At 53.0% G+C, this 24,946-nt stretch overlaps 1 protein-coding gene across 1 annotated transcript in view; it reads left to right on the top strand.

Moving 5' to 3' along the window:
* Positions 1–24,946, top strand: part of RUNX3 (RUNX family transcription factor 3) — a 60,963-nt gene that overhangs the window by 10,126 nt on the left and 25,891 nt on the right. Inside the window, exon 2 of the mRNA XM_033115963.1 lies at positions 23,369–23,646. Coding sequence (XP_032971854.1) covers positions 23,369–23,646 — 278 coding nt within the window. The remainder of the gene's footprint in view (positions 1–23,368; positions 23,647–24,946) is intronic.

Genomic DNA, 24,946 nt, shown 5'->3' with positions numbered 1-24,946 from the left:
TTATGATATGTCCAGGGACCTCATCAAGAATATTAACAATGATTCTGCACAGATGACAGGATATGTCTAGGAAGAATCTAGAGCAGCCCTGCCCCACAGAACTTTCTGTGATGGTGGAAATATGTTACGTCCACGCTACCCAATACTGTAGCCACTCGCTGCATATGCATATTGAATATGTGAAATGTGCCAGCCCAGGTCCACAACTTGTGCAACTGAGGGAGTGAATTATTAATCTCGTTTTATTTTAATTGTTTTCGTTGAGATAGCCATTCGTAGCTGACGGCTACCTTGTTGAACCCTGCAGACCTATAAGAGTCCTCGCCCGACTGTTAACCCAGGTTATCTCTTGGGGTGAGATTATGGAGTTTCTCATTTTCCAACTCAAAGTGTTTGAAAAGTCTTATATACAAGAATGGATTGCTTTTGTAATTAGAGGAAAGCTACCGAAGATTTTAAGTTTTTATAATACAGTCAATATTACAGGGGGGAAAAAAACAACAACTTTAGATTTTTAAAAGCATATCACTGGGGAAGACGGATCCTGGCAGAATGAGATCTATTTTTATTTTTCCTATTAATGTCCCGAAGGAAGAATGCAGGGTTTAGAATCAGAAACTGTGAGTTTGTCTCCCGGATCTGCCACTTACTGGCTGTGTGGTCACAACCTCCGTGAACCTCAATTTCCTCATCTCTAAGATGGGGGTATTAATGCTACTGACCTCCCCAGGCTGCTATGGGGACTGAATCAGACAGTGAAGCTGAGAACACAGGGGACCAGCTGAGCGATGGAAGCATGTTTCTGGAGATGATTTCTGTTAATGGAGATCATCCCCGCTGGTCTCTGAGAGGAATTACTCACAACTCTCACTCCTAGCTGCCATTTCCTAGAAACAAGGAAATGAGAGGGGCATCTCCCAACGTGTGTTCAACAGATGTTATCAGGTGTTGAGCAGAAATACAGGGGGCTCTGTGACCAAACAACATTGGGAATGGCTGTATGAAACAATGTTCAACAGAGTGTTTTGCTGCAGGACTTTTCAGAACCTTTGATATGCTAATGAACATAGGCTTCTCCTCCTGGGGTGGGTGTGCTGGGGAGCCCCCTTGGGGAAAAGCGGCTCTAAGGAGAGCTAGTAAATCCACCATGGTTACAGGTGTTTTGGAGCCAGAGAATTATCTTTTCAAGGACCTAGGAAATTGTATGAGACTTGAAAAGGAGGTGTGCTGGATCCTAAATACAAAAAGCAAAAGTATAAAATTAGAATTAATAAATGCAGCATTGTCCTGAAAATACAAATCATGACAACTCTTAAATAGTTATAATACTAGCAGGAAACATGTACAGAGCTCTTACTAATGGCAGGCACTAAGTGTTTTACATATCTTTGTTTATTTAATCTTCACAATCCTATAAGACCAATGGCTAGTATTAAACCAGTTTTACAGATAAGAAAACTGAAGTCCAGATAGGTTAAACCACCTGTCCCAGGTCACCCAGCTGGCGATCAAGCCCGGGCAGCCCGCCTACGGTGCCTGTGTACCTTACCACCGCTCAGTCGCTATGAGTTAACTGAGGTTCTCCCGGATCAAGGAACATCCCTTGGCTCCCACTGGCCCCTTTCCTGGGAAGAAGGTGGTGCTTCCATGAGCCTGACCAATCAGAATCAGCTCCGCCCCTTTCTTGTTGGGTGGGTCATTGCCTTCGCTGGGCCTCAGGTTCTTCATCGGAAAAGTGGGTCAGTAATCATTTAAGGACCAAGAGAAAGGAGGTCTGTGAAACACAGTGCATGGTCCACTCAGCAAGCACTTGACCTGTGGTGGTCCTCTCTTTCTCCAGAGCTGGGGAAACTGAAGCACAGAGAGGGAGACATGGTGAGAGCTGAGCTCAGCGAGGACTCCAAGGAACCGGGCCAAAATCCCATGGCTGGCCCAGGTCCATATGTGACCCAGCAAAGGGCTTCTTTCTCATTTGGCGGAGGGCCCATGTTATCCTTCTCAGAACAGCACTCTGGTGGGGGCCTTTCCCCTGGGCTCCTCTCCCTGGGCTCCCCCACTTCTCCCACGGGTTCCTCCTACCTAGTGCAGGTTCCATTTGATCCAACATCATGCTCAGGCCTATTGCCCTGGGCATCCCGCAGAAGTCCCCTGGAATTCCCCTCTCAGGTCTCCCATGTGGGCTGAGGGACACGCACACAGACATGCTTCTGCCCCTGTTTATGGACCCTCATGCTTTTCTGGGGGGGGGGGGGCATTCCTCTGTCCTGAGTCACCTCTGAAATTGACTGTGGGCCAGCACCGAGCTGGGCACTTTATATACATCACTGCTCATTCTCACAATCCCGTGGCCGGTATTTTTGTCCTTATTTTGGAGAGAAGGAAAGCGAAGCCCAGAAAAGAGAAGTCACTTGCCTAAGTTCACATAACTTATAAGGTAGGGAGCTGGAGTTTGAACGCAGGCTCTGAACACCACTGCCACGGGGTGGCCCATGCACACAAGGCAGCCTTTGAACACTCGTGCTCGACGACGCACCTCACACTCCACTGCACCCTTGTAGGGTGGTACTTGGGTGACTGACCCTCGTGTCTGAGCTGGGTCCCTCCCTCAAGCAGGGCCAGCGTCATGGGCTGCAACCTAGGGGGTGTCACAGGGCTCAGAACTGGCCCCACACTTAGGTTTAATGCTCTGTAGTTGCCATCTTGAAATTCTTACTAATTTTACCATTGGATTGGTGTTTTGTAAGTGAAATCCAACGTTTAACAGCCCCCCAATCAGGGAGTGGAGCCTGGGTGTTAGTGCCAGTGGGGGGCAAACAGGTGCATGTGACCTATACACCAAGTTTTGGGGTGGGAACCGGTGCCTATGAGTGTCTGCACTCACCCCACAAGTATCCCCAGGTCTAAGGAAGTGTGACATTAAATAGCACATATAAAACACAAGGACAGGTTGAGAGACGGGAGAAAAGCAAAAAGCTTTTCTCTGGCTTTTTGAATAGGGGCCTTGTATTTTCATTTTGCACTAGGTGCCACAAATTAGGTAGCTGGCCCTGCCTGAGGATGGGGAGGAACACGCAGGGCCCCCAAAGATATGGTGCAGGTTGAGAGGGGGCCCACACCAGCCCGGCCGTGATGCTTTTTTCCAAGTTAGAGAGATAGCCACAATTGCTCAGGTGTCCTGAGGTGTCCCCGGGCTTGTCAGGAAGCAGAGACCCAGTTCGAGGACTTAGGGACATGGAAGCCCCCTTCCCCCCACCCCAGTGGCTTCCCTGAGCTCAGCAATGCAGTCTGAGTCTGCTCATAGTTGCGACCAGCTCAGACTCCTGGGGTGGCCCCATGCAGAAGTTCTGTTTGGCCAAGTATAAGAGAGGAGCTGGCCTTCTCTGCCCGCCCCATATAGGACAGGCCCCAGGCCACCGTCAGTCCAGCCTGTGTCCCAGAGTAGTGGGCCTGAGGTGGGAGTTGATGGCCTCCCTGCCCACATGGACAATGGACCTGGTGAGGCAGATACCTGGCCTTGGCTTTTGGACACAACGTAGCAGATGAGAAGCTCGCAGAGGCTCCTGCTGAGTGGGGAAGGTGGGATCAGAGCTCATTCAGCTACAATCTGGACTTGGGACTGAGTTGTGTTCGAGGTTGGGGCGGGTTTGTGACATTTGGGGGCTGAGACTGGGGCCCTGTCTGTCTTGTTCATGGCAGAGTACCCAGGGCTGAGCTAGATGTGACTCATTGGAAGTGCTTGGTAAATACTGCAGGAAAAATGAATAAGTGAACACATTTTGCCCTGTGGGAGCTGAGCCCTGGACCTCAGAGGATCTGTACCGTCAAATTAGCCAGACCTGGGTTCAAATCTTGGTTCTGCCACTTACTCCCTGAGGGAGATATTTCACCTCCCTTTCATTCAGTTTCCTCATCTGTACAATGGGGAGAATAACAGCACAGAGAGTTACGAAGACAATATTTAAAGAGCTCAGCTCCGCGAGCAGCCCATGTGAAATGCTCAGTACGTGAGAATTAATATGATTATTATTTTGAGACCGTGAAGACCTGTACCCCTCAAAGAGGCTCACTCTGGCTCTAAGATTTCAGGCTCCAACATTTTAAAAGTGTTTTCCTGTATTTTCCAAGTGTTTCTCACTGCGCTCATCTTACTTGTATCACATGGGCGTGTGTGTATGATTCTTTTAATGTTATTTATTAACAGAATGGTTTTAAATAGACAATAAATAAAAGGAGACAAGTCAGAGTCAGTTCCCCTCAAGCATTCACTGGGGTCCCAGCTCTCTAGAACCCCTGACGGCATTTGGGCCCTATGCCTCCAGACATGCCCCCCTGTCCTGCACATACATGTGCCCCTCCCCCATGTGCAGCCTGCCTTCAGGTTGACCAGCACGAGCTGAGAGGTTCTAGGCAGGATCTATGAGTGTGGTGGGGCCTCTGTCACAAGCTGTCCCAGCTCAGCAACCAAAGTCTGGTCCCATGGCCACCGTAGGCCCCCAAGCCGTGTGCCCACAGACCCCCCATGTTTGTCCCACCTCCACCTCTCGTATGAACACACACATACTCACACAGGCAAATACACATCAGAGGCCGCACCCACTGTGACAGACACCCAACTTTTCAGGAACTCCTGCCTGTGGGACCAAGGGACACCTGGTGATGTGGTCTGAGGGAGGCCGCAGGGGAAAGCTGCTTTGCCCCTACCCAGACTGGCCCCCACTTCTCTGATCAGGAAGTCCTTCCTCTTCCTGGGGGTTACCAGACACTTGCCCCTGGCCCCTGTCCACCAGGCAGATGCTTCTGGAGGAAACCCAGAACTGATGGGATAAAGTGGAGGCCCTGGCTCAGAAGAGGTTTCCTATCTGCGACAGGCTTCACTGATGACTACAGGGGACACATCATCTGATAAGCTGGGATGGGCAGGGGCCTGCCCGGGGTCACCCCAGGAAGGAAGAGGCAGAGGAGGTGGCCTAGCCCTGAGAACGCACACAGCAGAGACAGTAATGAGGAGGGCAGGCCTGTTCATACTTCTCTGGGCTTCGGTTTCCTCACCCATCACATGGGGCCATTCAGGGACCTTCCAGCTCTAACAGTCCTAAATTCTGGGAGCTCTGGAAGGCTCTGGGGAGCTCCAGGTGAAGGCCACACAGCTCCCTGGCTGGTGAGGAAAAGAGGATGCAAATATGAAGGGTCCTTAGGGACTTGGGTTAACCCCCTGAACTCATTTCTGGCCTCTTCTTCCTGTGGGGTCGGTTAAAAAATAGCCTCCCATCTGCAGGGGCTATGGGGGGCAGGGCTGCATCTGGGGCTGTCAGGTCCTCCCAGTCCAGCCTGGAACCGAGGCTGACACACACCAATCCCCAAAGACCAGGCCTGGCTGCCTGCGGTGAGGTGGCCCGTCTGACAGAGTTCTTTCTCTCTTTGACTCAGTGCTGCATATCACCATTGCTCTGCTCAAACAGCTGCAAGCCCAGAAGGCTTTCACCTGAGTCCCTGTTCTCCCATTTTAGAGATGGAGAAGGTGAGGCACAGTGACGTCCCAGGAGCCATGTGGAGGCAGGACAGGGGACAGGATCTGCTGCCTAGCTTTTAGGCCAAAGCTCAGTCCTTGCCTCCTGGTGATGCTAGGACTGTGTTCCCCTCAGGTAGCAGGCAGCAGGTGTAGTGAGGCAGGGTCTTTGTATCCCCAGATTACAAAGCCCATAGCTCCCTGGTGCAGAATCAGTGGTCTACACAGATGTGGCCCTTGGAGGGTGGGGAAGTCAGCCTCACACCCAGTCAGGCCAGCCTGGGGTGGATCCCAAATGCCCTGCTCTAGGACCTTAGCCAAGCCACTTAGTTCTCAGACTCTGTGTTCCCATCTGTAAGATGGGAGACAGCCATCTCTACCTCTGAGGGATATTGTGAGGACACACTGAGATGCGTAGGGCTTTCTATGAAGTGAGCTCAGTCAATGAATTATTGAAAGCATGTCTACACAGGCCTGAGGCCACGAGCACCCTAAGATCGTGGTCACCTCTGAGGATGTTTTGGTTGAAACTGAGTGTCTAAGACGGAAACCATGAGCCTTAGACTGTGAACAAACGGCTGAATACGTGGGTATTTTTAGCTGAGATGGAACCAGTGAGACCTTGTAGACGGTGCTTTTCTTTGGAGGAGGTCGAATAATTTCCCTGTTTTCCTGCCAAGCCCAGAAGGCCGAGGGGGCTGGTGGGAGTGAGGCTGGAGAACAAGGGGCAGGCAGTGTCGAGAGCCCAGCAGTGTCCACAGGGGGCGCCTCATCCTGGAATTCGTCCTAAGAGAGGAATCAGAGACGAGACTATGATGTCCATACCAGGGTGTTCCTGGCAGTGTCTTCATAATTGAAATCCAGAACATTCTAAAGGGCCAACCACAAGGGAACACCACAGGGGTCCAGCCAGTGTTTCGGACCCCTGCCAGCGGGAAGAGAATTAATGACATGGGGAAATGCACACTATACGTTGGTGAGTTTCTAAGGCAGGTTCAAAACAACATGTACTATATGTTCCCAATGTTATAAAAGAAAGCAAGAAGGGAGGGAAAGGGGAAAAGGACACAAGAAGTTAAATCTATACATATAGTAAGAATACTAGAAGGCTAAAAACCAAACTGTTACCAATTGTTCCGGGTGGCAGGATTATGGGTGGTGTTAATTTTCTCCTTCATAATGTTATTATTTTATAATTTTTCTTTAATGAATGCGCATTACTCTCATAATCAGAAAAAAATGTGTTTTGTTTTAAGAGATGGGAAAGGGGGAGTTAGAGATTGTTCTTCCCCTTTCATAGACTCTAAAACTAAGGCCCAGAGTGGGAAAGATGTTCATTCACTCACTCGCTCATTCATTCATTTATTCATCCTCAAATGCTTCTGGAAACCCCCCTGGAGCCAGACTCAGTTCTAAGTTTCATGGCCAAAGAGCTGAAAGTGACCTATCTCTGTCCACAGGAAGATCACAGTCTGGGAGAAGAAAGGACACAACAGCAAGTCCTTAAAATGCGTTCTGGCAGGGGTCCATGGGAACAGTGAAGAGAGAGGGGCCAAGTCCTCCTGGGAGGGTCAGAGATGGTCTCACAACGAAGGGAAATTAGGACAGGGCTTTGGTGTACAAGCAGGAGTTCTGTAGTCAGAGAATGGGGGAAGACACCCCTTGCAAGGGCACCCTGGGCTATGAGAAAGGAAGAACCTGATAGGTGGGTCAGGAGGTAAAGCTAGAATGTTCTGTAAGCCAAGTTCTTCAAGGGCCTTGAATTGCCTGGCTCTGTCATGCAATGGTTGTGTGACTCTGAGCAAGTTACTAAACCTCCAGGGACTCAGTTTCCTCATCTGGAAAGTGGGCTCACTGGGTTCCTGCAAGACTGAGTGAGTGAATAATTGTAATACACTCAGAATAGTGCCTGGTATATAGGAAGGGCTATGAAGTAGTTGGCTTCCATTATTTGCTATTATTTACACTTTTACCTATAGGCATTCTAAAAGCCAAAATGATTTTTAAGTTAGAAATTAATATTAATTAATTCATTTATTTATTCCATTTTTTCAACAAATATTTATTGAGATCCTAAAATGAACCCAAACACTTTTTTAGGCACTGAGGATAGAGCTGCCAGACAAAATACAGGACACCCAAATTGTTTGAATTTCAGACAAACCATGAGTAATTGCAACATTCGGGACAAGACTACACTAAAAAAGTGTTTGCTATTTATCTGAAATTCATTTTAACTGGGCGTTCTGTCTTATTTTTTGCTAAATCTGGCAACTCTAACTGAGAACGCAACACCAAATGAAAAACCAAAAACAAACCTGCTCTCCTGGGGTTGACATTCTGTGGGGGGAAAGAAACGATTCATAAGTAAAAGTATAATTTATCAGGTGGTGATAAACGTGCTGAAGAAATATAAATCAGAGAAGTGGGGTGTGTTCGTTTCCCATTGCTGCTGTAACTAATTACCACGCCTAAAACAGCACAATTTATGATCCTATAGTTCTGGACATCAGAAGTCCTAAGTGAGTCTCTCTGGGCTAAGATCCAGGTGATGATCGGGCTGTTTCTTTCTGGGGGCTCAAGGAGAATCCATTTCCCCACAGTATCCAGCCCCCAAAAGCCACCCACTTTCTATGGTTGGTGACCTCTTCCTCTGTCTTCACAGCCAGCGCATTGGGCCAAGAGCTTCTCATGCTACGTCTCTGGTTCTCCCATCGCTTCTCCACATCCCATCTCCCTCTGACTGTCTTCTGCCTCCTCTTCCACTTGTAAGGACCTTCATGATGTATGGGCCCACCCAGATAATCCAGGATAATCTCCCCATCTCAAAGTCCTTAACCCTCATCATATCTGCAAAGTCCCTTTACCATGTCAGGTGACATAGTCACAGGTTTCAGGGGTTGGGGTGTGAGTATCTTTGAGGGGCATTATTCTGCCCACCAGGGTGTCTCACAGGGGGTGCAGGGTCCTGAATGAGCAATGCAGACAGATTGTGAAGGGCTCTCCAGGCAGAGGGAGCAAGGTGTGCAAAGGCCCTGCCATGGGGGGGGTATGACTGTTGTGTCGGGGACCAGCGAGGAGGCCAGTGTGGCTGGAATGGGGTGAGGGAAGGGGAGAGTAGAAGGAAATGAGGACCGAGAGATGGAGGGGAAGCTGGTCACACAGAACTCCGTAGGGCTGATCGGAAGGGGACAATCGGTGATGCCCCTCCCAATTCCTGGCCCTGTACTGTCCCCAACCCCCACCCCCAGTACCAGCCTGTTCTGCTAACTGACACCCACTCCAAGAGTGTTCACATCAAAGGCCAAATTCCTCTCAGAAGTATTGCAAGATATTTGCAAAGGAGAGGGTTTCCCTGCAACATGAGGGATTTAGGTTAGATGTTTAAAAGAACTTCCTGTGTGCTAACAGGAAACTGTTGGTTACCAACCAGCAAGATCGGTAACACATGGCAGACTAGGTCTTGTAGGTCTTGATTGAGGGTCAAGGGGGCCAGCGCCTCAGGGACCTCGCATCCAGGGACCAGCCAAGCTCCTGAGATGACCTGGAGTGGTGGGTCCTAACCTTGGACTCCCCTTGGCCACTGGCCATCCTGTGACCTCAGGAAGCCATATTCCCTCCCCAGACCTGTTTCTCCAACACAAAGGGAGTTGGCCTCAAGGATCTTCAAGAATCTTCAAGGTCCTCCCAGCATTGACCAGCTGTGCTTCCCACACCCTAAAACTCTCTGATCTAGGGGTCTTATATTCTAGACGAAAACCTCTCTGAGTTTCAATTTCCCTACCTGTAAGTAGGGATGAACATAGAACCCACCTCCTAGGGTGGAGTGAGAATGAAAGGAGTTAAGCTGCAGAAAGTGCTCAGAGCTGTGCCTGGCGCACAGTGTGTGCTCAATAAACGTGAACTCTGACGTCAGAGATCCTAACATTCTCAGAGCCTGGAGTCCATGACCCTGTTTCCAGGAGCCGGACATTTGCTGGCTGTGGGATTCCAAGTCTCCAGACCACCCTCCCCACTGCTAGCATGCCCCCAACACCCTGGCCTCCCCCACATGCTGGGTGGCAGGCCTACCCCACAACCACATGAAAAGCCATTCCCCCAGGGTGTCCCCACACCTGGGAAAACCGGCAGCCTGCCCAGCGCTGGCCCCGCCCAGTGGCTGGAACACCGGGCAAGATCAATGAAGCCCGGCTGGGCTCCTAGTGCTGCCACCTTGTTCCAATCAGGGCTGGGCGCCTTCCGCTACAGACCCCTCCCAGCCCCTCCCAGGCCCTGCCCAGCAGCCCAAGCTTCCAGCCCCGTGACCCCTAAGGAACGGTGCCCATGGCCGGACTCCACTTTGGCTGCAGCCTGCCTGGACTTGGGCAGTTGAAGAACATGCTGGATGATGGGGTGACCCAAGCAGCACAAGGTCAGGGGTGGGGGTCGGGTCTGGTCCCAGGCACCGCGTAATGCTATATGAGCCCCACCCATCTCTAGCCTCAGTTTCTTCAGCTGCCAGTGAGCTACTTAAATTCTCCCCATTTGGTTCTAAGGGCTGTTGTGGAAGAAGCAGAAAAAATAAAAGGGAGAAAACATTTTAGAAATGGTGGCCATGCCTGGTGCAGAGGAGTGGGCAGAAAGCAGGTGGGAGAAGCCGGCTCCCATTGTCATACTCTCCCGCCAGCTCCTCTCCCTTCCTCTATCCAGGTCCTTCTCAATCTTCAGGGCTTGGCTCAGACGTCACCTCCTCCGAGAGACCTTCACTGACCACCCTATCTTAAAGTATTAGTGACCACCCCCTGGCCCCACCCACCCACTCACCCACCCACACACCAGTCACTCTATCCTTTGGACCAGTCTGTTTTCTTCACCATCCAAAAACACTACCAAATATTGGCATGTTTATTTATTTGCCTCCTTGTCTATCTTTTGCCTTCCTTACTGAAATCAAAGCTTCACAGAGCATCCTGGCTATCTTGTCCACTGCTGTAACTCCAGCACCTAAAATAACCCCTGGCACATAGTAGGTGCTCAATGAGTGGTAGTTGACTGAATGAATCTAGTGCCTCCTTCCCCACCTGTTTCTTATTTCTCCTTTTCCGTTCCATGCCAGCTCCTCCCCCTTCAAGTGCAGGGCTCCCTGAGGACAGGACGGGGATTGTTTTCCCCTGTGCTCTTGGGGTGGGGTCAGGCCTCTGTGAGCGAAGGACCTTGGGATCATCAAGAGCCCCCACCGATTTGACTGAGACTCAGAGTTGGGTCAGAGCACAGTCTACAATGCCGTTCTGGAAGCCTGCTCAGGGGCAGCCAGAGACGCACATGTGGTGAACGTTACATTCTTGCTGGTGACAAAGTCATGCCAACAGCAAATGACAAAGAGTGCTCAGTGTCTGAGCCTGTGGCCCAGACAAGCCAGGCAGGGATTTATGAGCCTGCTCTAGCGTCTATTCGGCTCTGCCCACATCCTCAGCACCTCCCCAAGGGCCACAGGCCTGGTAGGCGAGGAGGGGACACAGCTCATTGCATAGAGCTGGCGTCACTCTGGGAGTAGATCTCCCTAGCTGCCTCCCCCGACCCCAGCCGTCCGCCCTTGCTGGCCTTTGGTCCCTGTGAGTCATCTGTGGCCCCTGGGCCACAGCTCTGTCTTGCTTCGATGGTACCTATGCTCCCCGTGGGGGAGGCCAGGTCGCACAGGCCTACCTAGGTTCAAAGCTCAACTCTGACATTCCTCTGCGGTGTGAACTGAGGCAAGATACCAAACTTTCTGTGCCTCAGTTTTCCTAATGTTATAATGGGGGTGCTAATAAGGGTACCTAACACAGAAGGTAGCTGCGAGGATTAAATGAAATAATATGTGTAAAGTGTAGAGAGCATCAGTTATTATAATTGAGGGCCCTGGGGTGAAGCTGCTGCAGATAGCAGGGCACAATTGCAGCATCAATAGGTCTTGGTTCAAATCCCAGCTCTGCCCCTTCCCAGCTGGGCCCAGGAGACTTACTCGGTGAACTTCAGCGCCTCGCCTATAAAGTAAGCCCAATGACATGTACCTGCGAGGCTTTGGTAAGATTTAAGAAGCTCGGAGGGAGCGAGCAGGGGCTGGGTACCCAGAAATGCTTCATATGGAGGGGTTGCCATGATGAGGATGGCTTCGGGGGCCACCAGATGATTGAGCCAAGAGTGAGCTGCTGGACAGGACAACCTGGTTGAAACAGCGATTTGGCCAAGAATAAGCACTCCCCAACTTTGATGCATCTCAGGCAGTTCTGCAACTCTATGCAAATGAAAGCATTTTTTCAGAGGTTTGGGGGGCGGGGGCTTTTTCCGTTTTTTATCTTTTGTTTTTCTTTTAAAATATTTTATTGTAAAATATAGTATCAGAGAATATATAAATATATATATTATTTAGAGAAAAATAATACAGATATTCATATAGCCACCACTTGGCTTTAAAAACCCCATTGATTGGACCTTAGGGCTCCGACCAGCGTCCCCTCGCCAATCACATCCCTCCTTCTCCCTCCCCCTGCCATGGACGGACAGGAGAACCACTCTTCTGGTCTTTGTATGAACCGTTCTCTTGCTTGTCTCTTGCTTGTATCTTCTTTGCTTTCAATGTCATTTTCTATTTATAAGAGCAGAAATTTGGGGATAAACTGAAAGGCGGCAATAGGGAATGTGAGCTATTAAGCTACTGAAGGAGTTTACTTGGGGGGAAGAGCATGGGAGATGGTCAATTCTCCCCATTTTACAGATGAGGAAACTCAGGCTTGGGGAAGCCCAGGGTTACATAGCCAGAAGGTGAAGATGTCAGGGTGGGAGCTCAGAGCAGGTATGAACTGACTTGCAGGCTGTCAGGTCATATGTGGAGCTTTGGTTTCACTCATTTGTTCACTAAATGTTTACTGTGCACAAACCCTGGGCTGGACACCAGTATCGATCCAGCCGCCAGCCCCATCGAACACTTCGAACTCCATCTGCAATATCCTGATCACTACTTGAATACTTCCCATGATAGGGAATGCTTGAATACTTCTCCACCTCTACAGGGATGTGTCTCCTCTCTCTAGCTGGCTCCCAAGACTTCTTTTCCTTGTATGTAGCCCAATACCCACTGGCCCTAGTTCCATCCCCAGCTTCCATATGGTCCCCTGCCACCCAGAAGCTCTTCACAGATCTGAAAGCAAGTTCTCAGCCCCTGAACTGCTCTTCTCCAGGACAGTCCCCAGTTGCTTCATCATGTGACATGGTTTCAATACTATCCCCCATGCTGAGGTCCCTGAGGGTGTCACAGAGGTCCTAACAGAGGGGTTCAGGCTGACTCACCTTCCAGGGGTGGTCAAGCTGTGGCGGCTGCTGCCAGCACCCCCCTCATACCCCTTCTGAGCAGCAGTGAGTACCCCCATTTTATAGGTGAGGTGGCTGAGGCTCAGAGAGGCCACGTGTCATGCCCAGAACCTCTCAGACTGACCGTGACCCTAGAGCTTGGTTCCGCAGGCTGATGCTCTGCCCTCTAGCCCCAGATGCCTCTGGAAACCCTATGTGCAACCCTTCTGTTACAGCCACAGCTCTCTGGGCCAGGAGGACAGACTCTCCTCACCATCATGGAACATTTGGTGGCGGGGAGAAAGGTTAAAAGTCAGATGCTGGGGAAGTGTCTGGAAACCTGAGGCCAGCAAACCACCTAGAAAGTCAAGGGCCCTGAATTAAGGAGAAGCGGAAACTTCCATGGCCAGGGTTCCATTCTTCCATGGCCCAGGGCTGACCTGGTTTACGGATCCAAGCTCTGAGCCCTGATTCCACACCTGCCTCAAAGTTTGTGCACTGATCCGTCCACAGGATGGTCTGTGTCTATACAACCTTGGCGTGTGCCTGTGTGTGTGTGTCTACACAACCCCATATGGAGTCCTAGCTGCATCTACACCAATGAGTCCGTGTGTGCTGACACAGGTAGATGTGTCCCCGTATGAGTGTCTTTGCACACACATACACTTAACCATGTACATGTGTGGCTGCATCGTAACAGTGTTGGCCTCCATGAAGACTTGTCCACATAGATGTGTGTGTGCGTTGCCAGTGAGTGTACGTGTGACAGAGTGTGCCACGACCATGTGTGCTGTTTGTCAGTGTGCCCATGAGAAGACGTGTGCGTGTGTGCGCGCGCTCGCACATGCGAGCACACCCTGTGTGCCCAGGGTCCAGTGGAGTCTTTCCCAACCTTGCTCCCCAGCACTCTACCCCTCACCTGCCCCTCAGATCTTAGAGCTGACTCTTCCCATTTTCTAACCAAATGATAACCCGTGGATAAGGGGCCCTGATTATGGAAACAATGACACAGGACACTGAGCCTTAGAGAGGCCTAAATGTGAGTGTGAAAAAAAGAAGTTGCCATCAGCAGGCACTTTTTCTAAAGATGGTCTTTAGTTCCTACCAAGGACCCTTAGCTGTGGCTTCCAGACCTGGACACTTAGGGTGCCTGACAGGCCAAGGTGGGCTGGGGCATGGGAGGGGGAGAAGAGCAAGGCCCTCTGAAGGCTTTTGCAGAGAAGAGCTGGGCTGGCAGCCAGTCCCTCAGAGTCAGGCACATCCTAGGCCAGGGAGCATCCTAGCCTGTGTGACCTTGAGCAAGTCCTTCACCTTTCCTGGGCCTCAGTTTCCCCAGACCTTTCATGGTTTAACATGGAATTCTAGAATATTGAAGATGGACAGTCCTCCTGGAGATCAAGTGTGGTCCAATGCACTTATCTCCCTGATGGGGTATCTGAGGCCCAGAGAGGAAAGGGACTTTCCCAGGGTCACCTAGCAAGGAATAAGGGGAGTGCTGCCCTGAGGCCAGCAGCCAGGTCCATGGGCCCTCAGGTCATGACCAGGTCATAGGTCATCTTTAGGCTCCATTCAGCCCCAATTCTCTAGGATTCATGGGCGATTGGGACTCGTTTGAGCTTACCAAGGTGCAAGGCACAACTGCTCCAGAGGAAAACTAGAGCATGAATGAGTGGAGGATGTCACAAAGAAGGACTTCCAGATGTTTAGAATGGAGAGCAGGGGGTGGGGCGTGGGCAGGACTCCTGCATCCCGGGCCAGACTGAAGGCAGTGACCCACATAGTGAGAGCTAATAAATTTACAAGTGGAACAAAAACTATAAAATGGGGACACCCCACCCCACCCCCCAGCCCTATGGATCCAGGCCCAGGCCCTCTGTTGTACAGCCTGGTACTATGTGCTCAATTTGTCAGTGAGTATCTGTGGCCGTGAGCGCCTTCACTTCTCTGGCCTCAGTTATCCCTTCCGTTATTTGGGAATAAAAAAGCCTGACCACATGCATCACTATGCCCCAGTGTCACGCAGGACGGCCTGCAGGGTCTCTGGTCCCACTCCCCACACAAGAACGCGGGATATGGCTAGGCCAAAAAGGAACACCCACGGAGCCATAGGTAGGGGAGTCACACCACTATACTCTCGCTGGCGGCTGGGTTGGAGACACAGGAATCAGGAGCAACACAATTCTCAACCCTCACTGTGCCGCTTGCAGGCTCAGCCACCATCTTCTTGCTAGCTCCCCTTTTTCTGCTAGCCTAGCCACGGCAGTTATATTAGTGGCCAACGGCTCACTGGTTACAGCTGACGGCCAACTAGCCACAGCTGCTGGCCATTTGATCACAGGTCGATGGCCATTTACTACCTGAGCCAGCACCTTTCTATGTGAGGCCGAGAGCCTGGAAACTGCTTTTTGGGGCTCTGTCCCCACACCCAGGGAATGGTGAAGATGAGATATTGCAGAATGTAGAGTGGTTAAGACATTTACTTTACAGTCAGAGAGACCTCATTCCAAATCTAGGCTTCCTTGCCACATGGAATCCTTTCTGAGCCTCAGTTTCCATAGCTGCCCAATTCACAATGTAGTTTTGAAGTTCATCTCAGATAACGTAAGCAAAGCAAGTGCTCAAAAAACATTACTCCACAGGCTTGGGCACATGGTAGGAGCCAGGACACATGTGGCAATTGGCTGATGGGAGAACCTGTGGGCAAACCGGTTACATAATTTGGGGGGCCCAATGCAAAATGAAAATGCAGGCCCCTTGTTCAAAACTTGTGAAGAAATTCAAGGCAGTGACGGCAGGGCATTTAACCAAGGATCTTTCTGAGAGCAGGGCCCTGTGCAACTACATGGGTCCCAGGCCAGGAAGCTGGCCCTGCCCGAGGGACATCTGGGGTGGCTCAAACCCAGTTCCGGTGAAGAGGTTGAGGCCCTTCCACTGTAACTTCCACTACTGCACTGAGGGCTAACCCCCTCTCCCCAGGGCTGCAGCTGGGATCGTGACCGCTGGGCCCTGCCACTCTCGGTGGCCCGTCAGAGGCAGCATAAAAGACCAACTGTTCTCCACCTCGTTCTGCCCCGTTTTTATCTCATGCCATGCATACAGCACATAGTTGATTTCTTTCCGCAAAGGCCTGTGCTTTTTTTCTTTTCCAAGGGCGATGCTGGAAATCCATGTGGCTTTTATTGCTGGCAGGAATGTCTGAGGCGTTCCTGCATCACCACATGAAATGGAGCCGTAATCTTCATCTGCGTAAGGCCAAAGCCCCTGGTCTCCTCCAAGCCATCAGCCTCTGAGATTAATTACGGCTTCACAAGGACTGACAGTCATTAAGACCTTTCTGGGGAGGTGGAAAATCCCTAATGGGACTGGCTGGGCCCGGGAGGGAGCCACTGGGTGGGCGGTAGGACTAGCAGGGCCTGCCATGAAGAGGAAGGCACCCTGGACCAGAGTCAGTGGGAGGTCGCAGGAGGGAGTTCCAGACTCTGCCCCTGGCCTAGGCTGCGACCTCCAGTGTGACCTTTCCCCTCCCTGGGCCTTGGAGCCTCAACTTAATAAATGGGAGATTTGGATATGATATCTCAGGTCTTTTGTGCTGTCTCTGACATTATACAATTCTGAATCCTGCCCACTATTCTCCTGCCAGGATGCTGATTCTATTCCATGACTGTAACTTCAAGCATCTGATTCTGGTCCATGAGAACAGAGCATGGTGGTCAGGAACGTGGGTTCTGGGGCCAGGCGGCCTGGTTGGAATCCTAGCTCTGCACTTTCCCAGCTGTGTGACCTTGGACAAATTACTTAACTTTTCTGTCTTCAATTTTCTCACTTGTAAAATGGGGGTGATAACTGTACCTCGCCCACAAAAATACGTGAAGCATAAATGAGTATAAGTGTGGGATGAGGCCTGGCATGCCATAAGAGCTTACCTGTTGTCAATAAAGATTAATAGATATCCAGATGCTAATCCCCTAGTTCCAATCCTGTTCCAAAACTTGGTTTCTGACTGGCTCCTATTCTTGCTACCTGATTAAGGTTTGGAGGTGTTTGGGACCTTGATATCCTCCTGTCTTCCCTCCACTATAGGGAATGCGAAAGATGACAGCCTCTTAGAGGAGCCCTTTCTCTCCCTGGCTGCCAGAGCAGAAGCCCATCCTGAAGCTGGGGAAAGGGCACACCCTTCCGAGAGCCCTCTGGCTCCAAGCTGCCCAGATCCCTCTCACGACTCCCCACCTCCCCCATAAAAGAATCCTCTGATTTGATGACTGCCAACAGGTAGTTCTGCACACACACACACACCCCACACACACCCCCACACACACTGCTGTGGATGGAGAGTCTAAGGCACTGTGACCAGCCAGCGGAGCAGAGATGGAGCCAATAAATTAGGGCAATTATTAGTCATAGACCAAAGGGCTCTACCAGAATTATTTCCCTATTTTATACATGACCAAAATGAGAAGCAGGGAAGGTGGCAGGAATAATAGACCCAGTGGTGGGAGCCGAAACCAGAACCCGCTTCTCTGGCTATGGATGGGGCTTGCCTCCCCTCCCTGCACCAGGCTCCCACTGAAACCACCTCTCTCCCCTCCTTCACTCCCTCTCTCTCTTTCTCCCAAGCTGGGCACCCTCTCACAAGAACCCTGAACCTTCAGTGGGGTAGAAAGCCACAGGGAGACCTGGCTCACTGGCATTGCCGCCTCAAGAGATGGGCACTCAGGGGTCACATCTGGCCATGAGGTGGCACCCTCGGGACAATCATGTGGGTCCTGGCTGGGGCTGCATACCTGCAGAATCCAGCAGGGCGGGTGGGGGTTCGTGCAGGCAGAAGTCAGAACACCCCGCTTTGGGCCATGCCACGCTGTCCCCTGGCCTTGCCAAACTCAGTCTAAATCTCGCTTCTTCCTTGGTGACTCAGGTCACATCTCTCCCCCTTCTTGGGCCTCAGTGTTACCATCTGTAAATTGGGGACTACAGCTGAATCTACGTCCTTGCAGGTGACCCGAGGCTAAAGGAGAGTACAAGGTGGGAGGGCCTCACCAGATGACCTCTGCAGCCTCCCAACCCAGCTTTAAAGGGTCTGCTGATTTCCAAGTCCATGGCTATTTAACAGACCTTATTGCCTCTAGGTCTACCACCATCATAACAGCAAACATTTATTGAACACGTTCAATATCTACATTCCTGGCTCTTCCCATTCCTTTATTCAATCAAGGGGCGGGGGGATATGTGTAACCAGGTGGTGCCTTAGCTCCCCAAACTTTAAGCCTTTTAGCTTGCTCTGGTTCTCCCCATCCCAGAAAACCTTGGCAACATTCCTCTTCATTTAAATGCGCATAACACCTACCACATATGATGTCTGTGAGGATGGGATGATGCACTGAAAGCCCAAACACAGTGCCTGGACATGGTAACACCTCAGCAGACATGACTGTCATCGTTCTTCCCATTCTGCCAGTCAGGGGACCAAGGCTCAGAGAGGTGCAAAAGTTGCACAGCCAGTCAATGGCAGAGCCGATAGCTATGTCCTAACCACACTGCTCTCCCCAGCTCCCCCTCCCTCTCCTAGGAATCTAGCCCTTTCCAAAAAAATAAAAGCCTCTGCAATCTGAGAAGCACACTTATCGGCCTGCGTATCCTGGAACCTTCCAGAGGCTGCCCAGGAAGGATGGCCCAGAGCTGGATTCTCTGGGATGAGGGCCCCCAATCCTGCAGGCAACAATCCCTCGAATATAATATTGTTTTCATGACCCTTTATCACTAACTTGAGATATATATATATATATATCAATAGATAGATAGATATAGATATATATTATGTAATATATAATTTATAATTATATATGTATCTGAAACTAGGATGCAAATAAGTCTTGGTTTAATTAGCAGTATTTTCCTTGTGTGTTTTTTTCACGTAGAATAATTGATGGCATTTTAGATCTGGTGAAACACAATGCCCCTCCCCTCCTAGATGGAGTCTTTAATCCTCCAACTTGTAAAATTGAGCTATTAGAATGACCCCTATTCACAGAAGAGGAAACTGAGGCTCAGTGAGGGACAACAATGTCCCACCTTGAGTTCAAGGGCACCAGGCAGGAGGGTGACATGGTGACATGTATCCCTCCAGAGCGGGGATGTGGAGGCCAGACTAGACAAAATCATTAGCTTCTAGAAGACAGTCCTCTGTGCTGGTCACTAAGTGGGGCTCCCATGAGACTTGGGATAAAGGGAACAGCCTCCTGCGGAGGTGGTAAGGAGAATGTGGCTGACAGTGTCGGTTGAAGCCAGTTCCTACTTAGGAAAATGTCTGCCTGTAGGGACAGGGGGGAGGGAGTGGGGGCCAGTGGGTTTCCAAAGTGAGGGTCTGAGAACCTAAGGAAGGTGAGTTGTCAAGATCCACAGGCAGCTCTATTATGGTTGCTGGAAACCGTCCTGCAAGCTGCCTCCACCTGGAGCCAGGGCACAGACAGTCCTTACTTCCCCCAGGCAGCCCCTAGGTAAACCCAGGGGGACAGGACCACCATGAACTAGGCTCTGAGTCCTGGCAAGCTTTGAACATGAGAATTGGATACTTCACAGTGGGAAATGTGTGTGGCCCAGAGAGGGAAGGGGACTTGCCAAAGACCACCTGACAAGGAATGATCAGGCCTTTTTTTTACAGTATAACAACAGTGACAGCTCACACGGGTCACTCCTATATGCCAGGCCTGCGATGCACTCCGCACTTTACACATGATTCTATGAAGAGGCCACTATTATTACCCCCACTTTACAGATGACACAGATGAGGCTCAAAAAAGTTTTAAGCGGGGCGGCCGGTTGGCTCAGTTGGTTAGAGCGCAGTGCTCATAACACCAACGTCACTGGTTTGATTTCCACATGGGCCAGTGAACTGCGCCCTCCACAACTAGATTCAGAAAACGACTTGACTTGTTCCCCAATTAAAAAAAAAAAGTTTTAAGTGATTTGCCCTGTATCACAGTAGGTGGTAGAAGAAAAAATTCAGGCAGTAGAACTGCATACTCAAGCTCCTTCCACACCCAGTGGACCTCTTAGAAGGCTTTCCAGGACATATATGACCATTATCTGGCACACTTGGGGGATCCTAGCCCGTCTCTGATACTGGGACTCTCCAGGAATCAGACCTGCCCTTGCAAGCTCTCTGGCCAGCACTTAATTACCAGAAAAGCATGTAGAGCAAACTCCTAGACAACTTCTGGTGGCAGGAGGAGGTCACCCTGACACAGGGTCATGCTCACTCACCCCATGGATCCTCTCTCAGCGGCTAAGGACACTTGTGGAAGGACTGGCCCCCCAGAACTCGGGCTCTGCAGACCACAGGCTGGGTCTCTGTTTACCCAGCTCTGGGCCAAGGCAGGCCCACCCTGCTGCAGACAAATTGGGGTGCTCTTAGGTGGGAGCCATTTGAGAGAAAGCGGGGTGTTTGTCCATCGGTCTAGTGGAAGCGGGAGAGGAGATGGCTAACTACACGAGATGGGGTAGGAAGGGGGTATCCGCGTGTCCCAGGTAAGGTAATGGGAACTGTCCAACTGTCTTTCCAAACGGGAAAAAAAAAATGACTCTAGAACTTTTGGTCGGGGATGGGAAAATATGTCGGTCACACCAGTAGGTCGAAATTGGGACGGAGATGGTCTGTTCTTCCGTGCATCCTCCTCATCCCCGGTCTCCCAGAACGGGACAGGAAAGGGCTGTGTATTTCTGTCAGGGAGAATGTTCAGCGGGTAGAAGCGCACGGGGACCCTCGAGCGCCGGAAATGCGAATGCAGAAGGCTTAGGTGTCAAAGCGTCAGTGTCCATCGGGGGCGGGGCGGGCAGCCTTCGGTCGGACACAAAGCCATTTGTTTGTTCAAGACGCGGCTGCACAGATGGTGATGAATAGGAAGAGAAGTCTGTCCAGAAAGGGCAGTTCTTAGGAGGTGACCCGCCGCGCCTGGACACCGGGACGGCGGCTGGTGCACCAGTGTGCTTTGGGCCTGGCGGGGCAACTCCGCGGTTGGCAGAGTGCAGGCGCCAACTAGCGGTGGCTCCCAGAACTGCTCCGGCCCCCGCGGCCTCCACGACCTCCGGCTGCAGACCCAAACGCCAACAACCAGGGTGCCCTGGTTCCGGCGCCCACCTTCAGCGAGTGCCCTCCCGGGAGCTGGAGCTGCACTGGGACCTGTGCCAAGTGCTGAGACCCACAGAAGCCCCATTCTCGGGAAACCCGTTTGCCAACCTGCCGTCGGTTGAGAGGGAGAAATCAGGCAGAGGGACAAGTAAGGGTGCAAACCGAAACCACTAGAGGAATCGAATTTACAAACCCCACATGCAGTAGGTTCTGGCCCCACAGCCGCCCCAGGGCAGCACGCGTCGCTCGCCTTCCCTGGCCCCGGGTCCTACCTGGCTACGACTCGGTGGGCCTTTCGTTGGGAAGCTCCCAGAGGTCGGACGCACCAAGGCCCGGGTCCTACGCTTTCTTCTGGTTCTGCAGCCAGAGCCAGCGCTCCCAAGAGCGCGCGGGCCTTGGCCCCCGAGATCTGCAACTCCGAGATGTAGGCTCTATAAAAAGGTCCGGTAAGGGGCCTTCGCCGTCCGGGCTTTCGAAATGGTCGCCCCGAAATGGCTGAGGAGCTGACCCGAGGCTCCCAGAGGGGTAGGGACCAGCTTTCCGGGTGGTCGAGGGTGGGCCTGAGTCCGTCTGCTCTGCAGCGCACGCGGGGCTTGATTTCGTTTGGCGACGAGGAAATGGTGCGCTCTGGGCCGGGGTCAGATCCAGGGCGGGATCTTGCGGCCACCATCGGATCCTATGCTTCTTTGCTCCCGAGGCATGGAATTCGTCGTTTTGCACCTGTCGAGGGCCGGGAACAACGAATATCCAGTCCAATCTCCAAAACGGCGGGGAGACTCGGCACGCATTCGTTCTCCCAGACTCCAGGGAGCGCTTCTGGGGTCATAATCCAGAGTGAATGGGGCTTGATCTTTCCAGTTCTCCCCGCTGTAGCGTGTCCCTAGGCCCGCTCTCCTGGTTTAGGAGGCGGGAGAAACAGGGATTGTTTGCCGTGAAACCCCGGGAGTGGTTGGGCCGCGCTGCTGGGAGTGGAATCGAGGACCCAGGGCTAGCGAGCAAGCCTTGCCTCCGCAGAACTGTCTAAGTCCCTGCGGCGCGGCCGAAGCGCACCGACGGGGAAGACGTGGGCTTGGACTCGCCGGGGCCGGTTTGCATCCACGTGGAGAAAGAAAATTCCCTCTTTTGGAAGTCAGGGCCCTTAGCTTTGCAGCCATTCCCTTGTTTTCCACGGTTTTCTTCTCTTCCACGATGCAGGACTGTGGTTACAAGCGCGGGAAGGGAAATCAGAGGAAAACACTCGCGTTTTTCAGGCCCCACCGTGTTTTTCAAAGAGCCACAGGCTGCCACAACGAAGAACAACGCAGGAAGGCCTGCGCGACCCTGACAGTTGTTTTGAGGGGAAAGTGGAGGGAACCGGGTTAGTCGCCCCCAAGCTGGATGCGGGCCGGTAGGGAACACTTTTCTCTCTGTCCCTGGGGCTGCCGAGGCCGGGACCAAAGCCGTGCAGAGTTGGGAGCTGCAGAGGCCGCTGGTGCGCGCGTAATCTCTTGCGGTGGAGGCTCTTGGGTCAAAATAATTTGCGGGAAGGGCGGGGCGGTGAAAAGTCTCTTTGGGGCAGCTACCCGCGCGATGTCACCCGCCTGTGGCCCCCGCCGCCTCCAGCCGAGGGTGCAGGCAGCACAGGCCCAAAGCAGCTGAAGCTGGGGAGGCCCGACCGCAGGCAGCGGGGAAGGGGGAGAAAAGGGGAGGCGCTGCCACCGAGACGGCGGCAACTGAGCCTTCTGTAGGGCTCGGACGTTTTCGACACATTTTTAGCCTCAGCCCCAGCTCCTCAGAACTCTCGAGGAGCCCTGGGCTGTTGCGAGGACGCCCGACTGCGGGCGTCCTCCGCGAGGCGGGGCCTTCCGCCCCTCGGGGTGGGGAGGCCTTCGGCGGTCTCCGGTCCTCCCCCCGCTAGCGCTGCCGAGGTGCCCGTGATGGGGGCGCGGATTGGCTGTGCGACGCGTCGCTCGGGCCGGCCCCGCCCTCGCGGGTCCCGGGGTACTAACCCCGCGCGGGCGGCCGCGGCGCCGCCACTTGATTCTCGAGGATTTGTTCTGAGGCTGCGGCCGCGTAGTCGGTGCAGCGGCCGCGAGCGGGCTGCGGGGGCGGGAGGCGGAGGTGGCACAGTCCGCGCGCGCCCCGCGGGGGCCGAAGCAGCCCAGACCGCCGCGAGGGGCGGCCGCACAAGGGCCTCTTGCCCAGGATGCGGGAATAGCGTGCAGGCTGCTCGCGGTCGTCGGGGCAGCGAGTCCTCCCTTCGGGCAGGCCCCGGCGGAGCGTCCCCCGGCGCCGCCCCCTGCGCCCTGAAGCCCAGACCCGGCCGCTTCTGCTTTCCCGCTTCTCGCGGCAGCGGCGGCCGAGGAGGCGCCCGCGCCGGCCACCCCCGGGGGAGCCGCGCCGCCGCCGCCGCCCGCCCGGCGCCCTGACGGCCGCTGTTATGCGTATTCCTGTAGACCCGAGCACCAGCCGCCGCTTCACACCTCCCTCCACGGCCTTCCCCTGCGGCGGCGGCGGCGGCGGCGGCGGTGGCAAGATGGGCGAGAACAGCGGCGCGCTGAGCGCGCAGGCGGCCGTGGGGCCCGGCGGGCGCACCCGGCCCGAGGTGCGCTCGATGGTGGATGTGCTGGCGGACCACGCGGGCGAGCTGGTGCGCACCGACAGCCCCAACTTCCTCTGCTCTGTGCTGCCCTCGCACTGGCGCTGCAACAAGACGCTGCCCGTCGCCTTCAAGGTGAGTGAGGGGCCCGGTGAGTGGGAGGACACCGGCCCTGGGGCTCCGGGCCCCTCAGCTGCAGGAGCCAGGGCCGAGGGAACGGAGGGGAGGGGACGTGCCCGCGACCCTGCAGCGAGAGCCAGGCAACGGGGCCATGGGCCCTTTGGGTCTCGCTACCCGTTCCGCCCGGAGACTTCGGAGTTCCCTCTTCGATGCACCCCGCACGGGTGACTTTTAGGAGGTTTGCACCCTCCACCTTCGGGGAGCCCTGCAGGAAAACGTTGATGCGGAAACGGGCGGATGGGGCTTCGCTTCCCTCCAACCTGGATCCTCGGACAAAGCCCTCAGGGCAGGGGGGAAGAGGAGCCCCGGGACCAGGGCGAAGACACCGGAGGTGGGTGCGGAGGGTGGATGGGGCCTACCCTCCACTGCCTGCACCCCTCATGCACCGCTTCACGAACACTTCCTGCTCACACCCTCAACCTCTGGCTTCTGAAATTGTATACCGGGCAACTCTGGGCCGGGATGGGGTCAATGTACCCTAAATGGTATGGCCGGGATCCCAAATGTCAGGCGGAGACTGGGGGTGCTCCCACCCCCAGCAGCCCCCAGTCATTCAGAGGACCTTTTTCTCTTTGCCAGGGAGTAGGCGATTGTTTCATTTTCATTATTTTTAAGGGGGCAGCGAGATGAAACGAAAACGCCTTGGTTTTCCCCTAAACCTCTCACAGCTGCCGTGAGAAAGGGCAGGGCAGGAAGGGCCAGCGGCTGGGGGTGGCAGTGCCCGAGGTGGCTGGAAACAGCGGTTCCTGGCAGCTGAGGCCGTCCTTGCTCCCATTAAGACGACTCCAAATTGGAAAAAAGGATGAGTGGCTCTTTGAGGTCTCCCGGGTGACATCTTAAAATACCAGTGGGGAAAATCTCCCGAGGAGGAGGGGGATGGGGAGGCCCGTGTGACTTTAATCCTCAAAACGGAGGTTTTACTGTCACTTGGAGCTTAAAAGGAATCTTTGAAATTAAAAGAAGACAGGATGTTGACAGGAAATCTGGCCTTTTTAATCAGACCCCAAACATTTTCTCCTTGAAATTTTTACCATCTGGATCCCTAGTCCCTGCACGCGGTGGCCACGTTTAAATGGCTGTGACTGCGTTTGCAGTCTGATTCCTTTTCAAAAGGCATCTGCCTCTCCGTGCTCCTTGGGGTGGGGGTGGGGGAGACTATATTAAGGGCGCATCTCGACCCCCATCCTGCAATTCCCAGCAGGTGCACCCTCCTGCTATCAAAACCCTTCTTTCACTTTAAAGGGGTTTTCTGTAC

The sequence above is a fragment of the Rhinolophus ferrumequinum genome, chromosome 9 (genome assembly GCF_004115265.2).
Source record: "Rhinolophus ferrumequinum isolate MPI-CBG mRhiFer1 chromosome 9, mRhiFer1_v1.p, whole genome shotgun sequence".
NCBI lineage: Eukaryota > Metazoa > Chordata > Mammalia > Chiroptera > Rhinolophidae > Rhinolophus > Rhinolophus ferrumequinum.
This window is presented reverse-complemented; position numbering and strand designations above follow the sequence as displayed.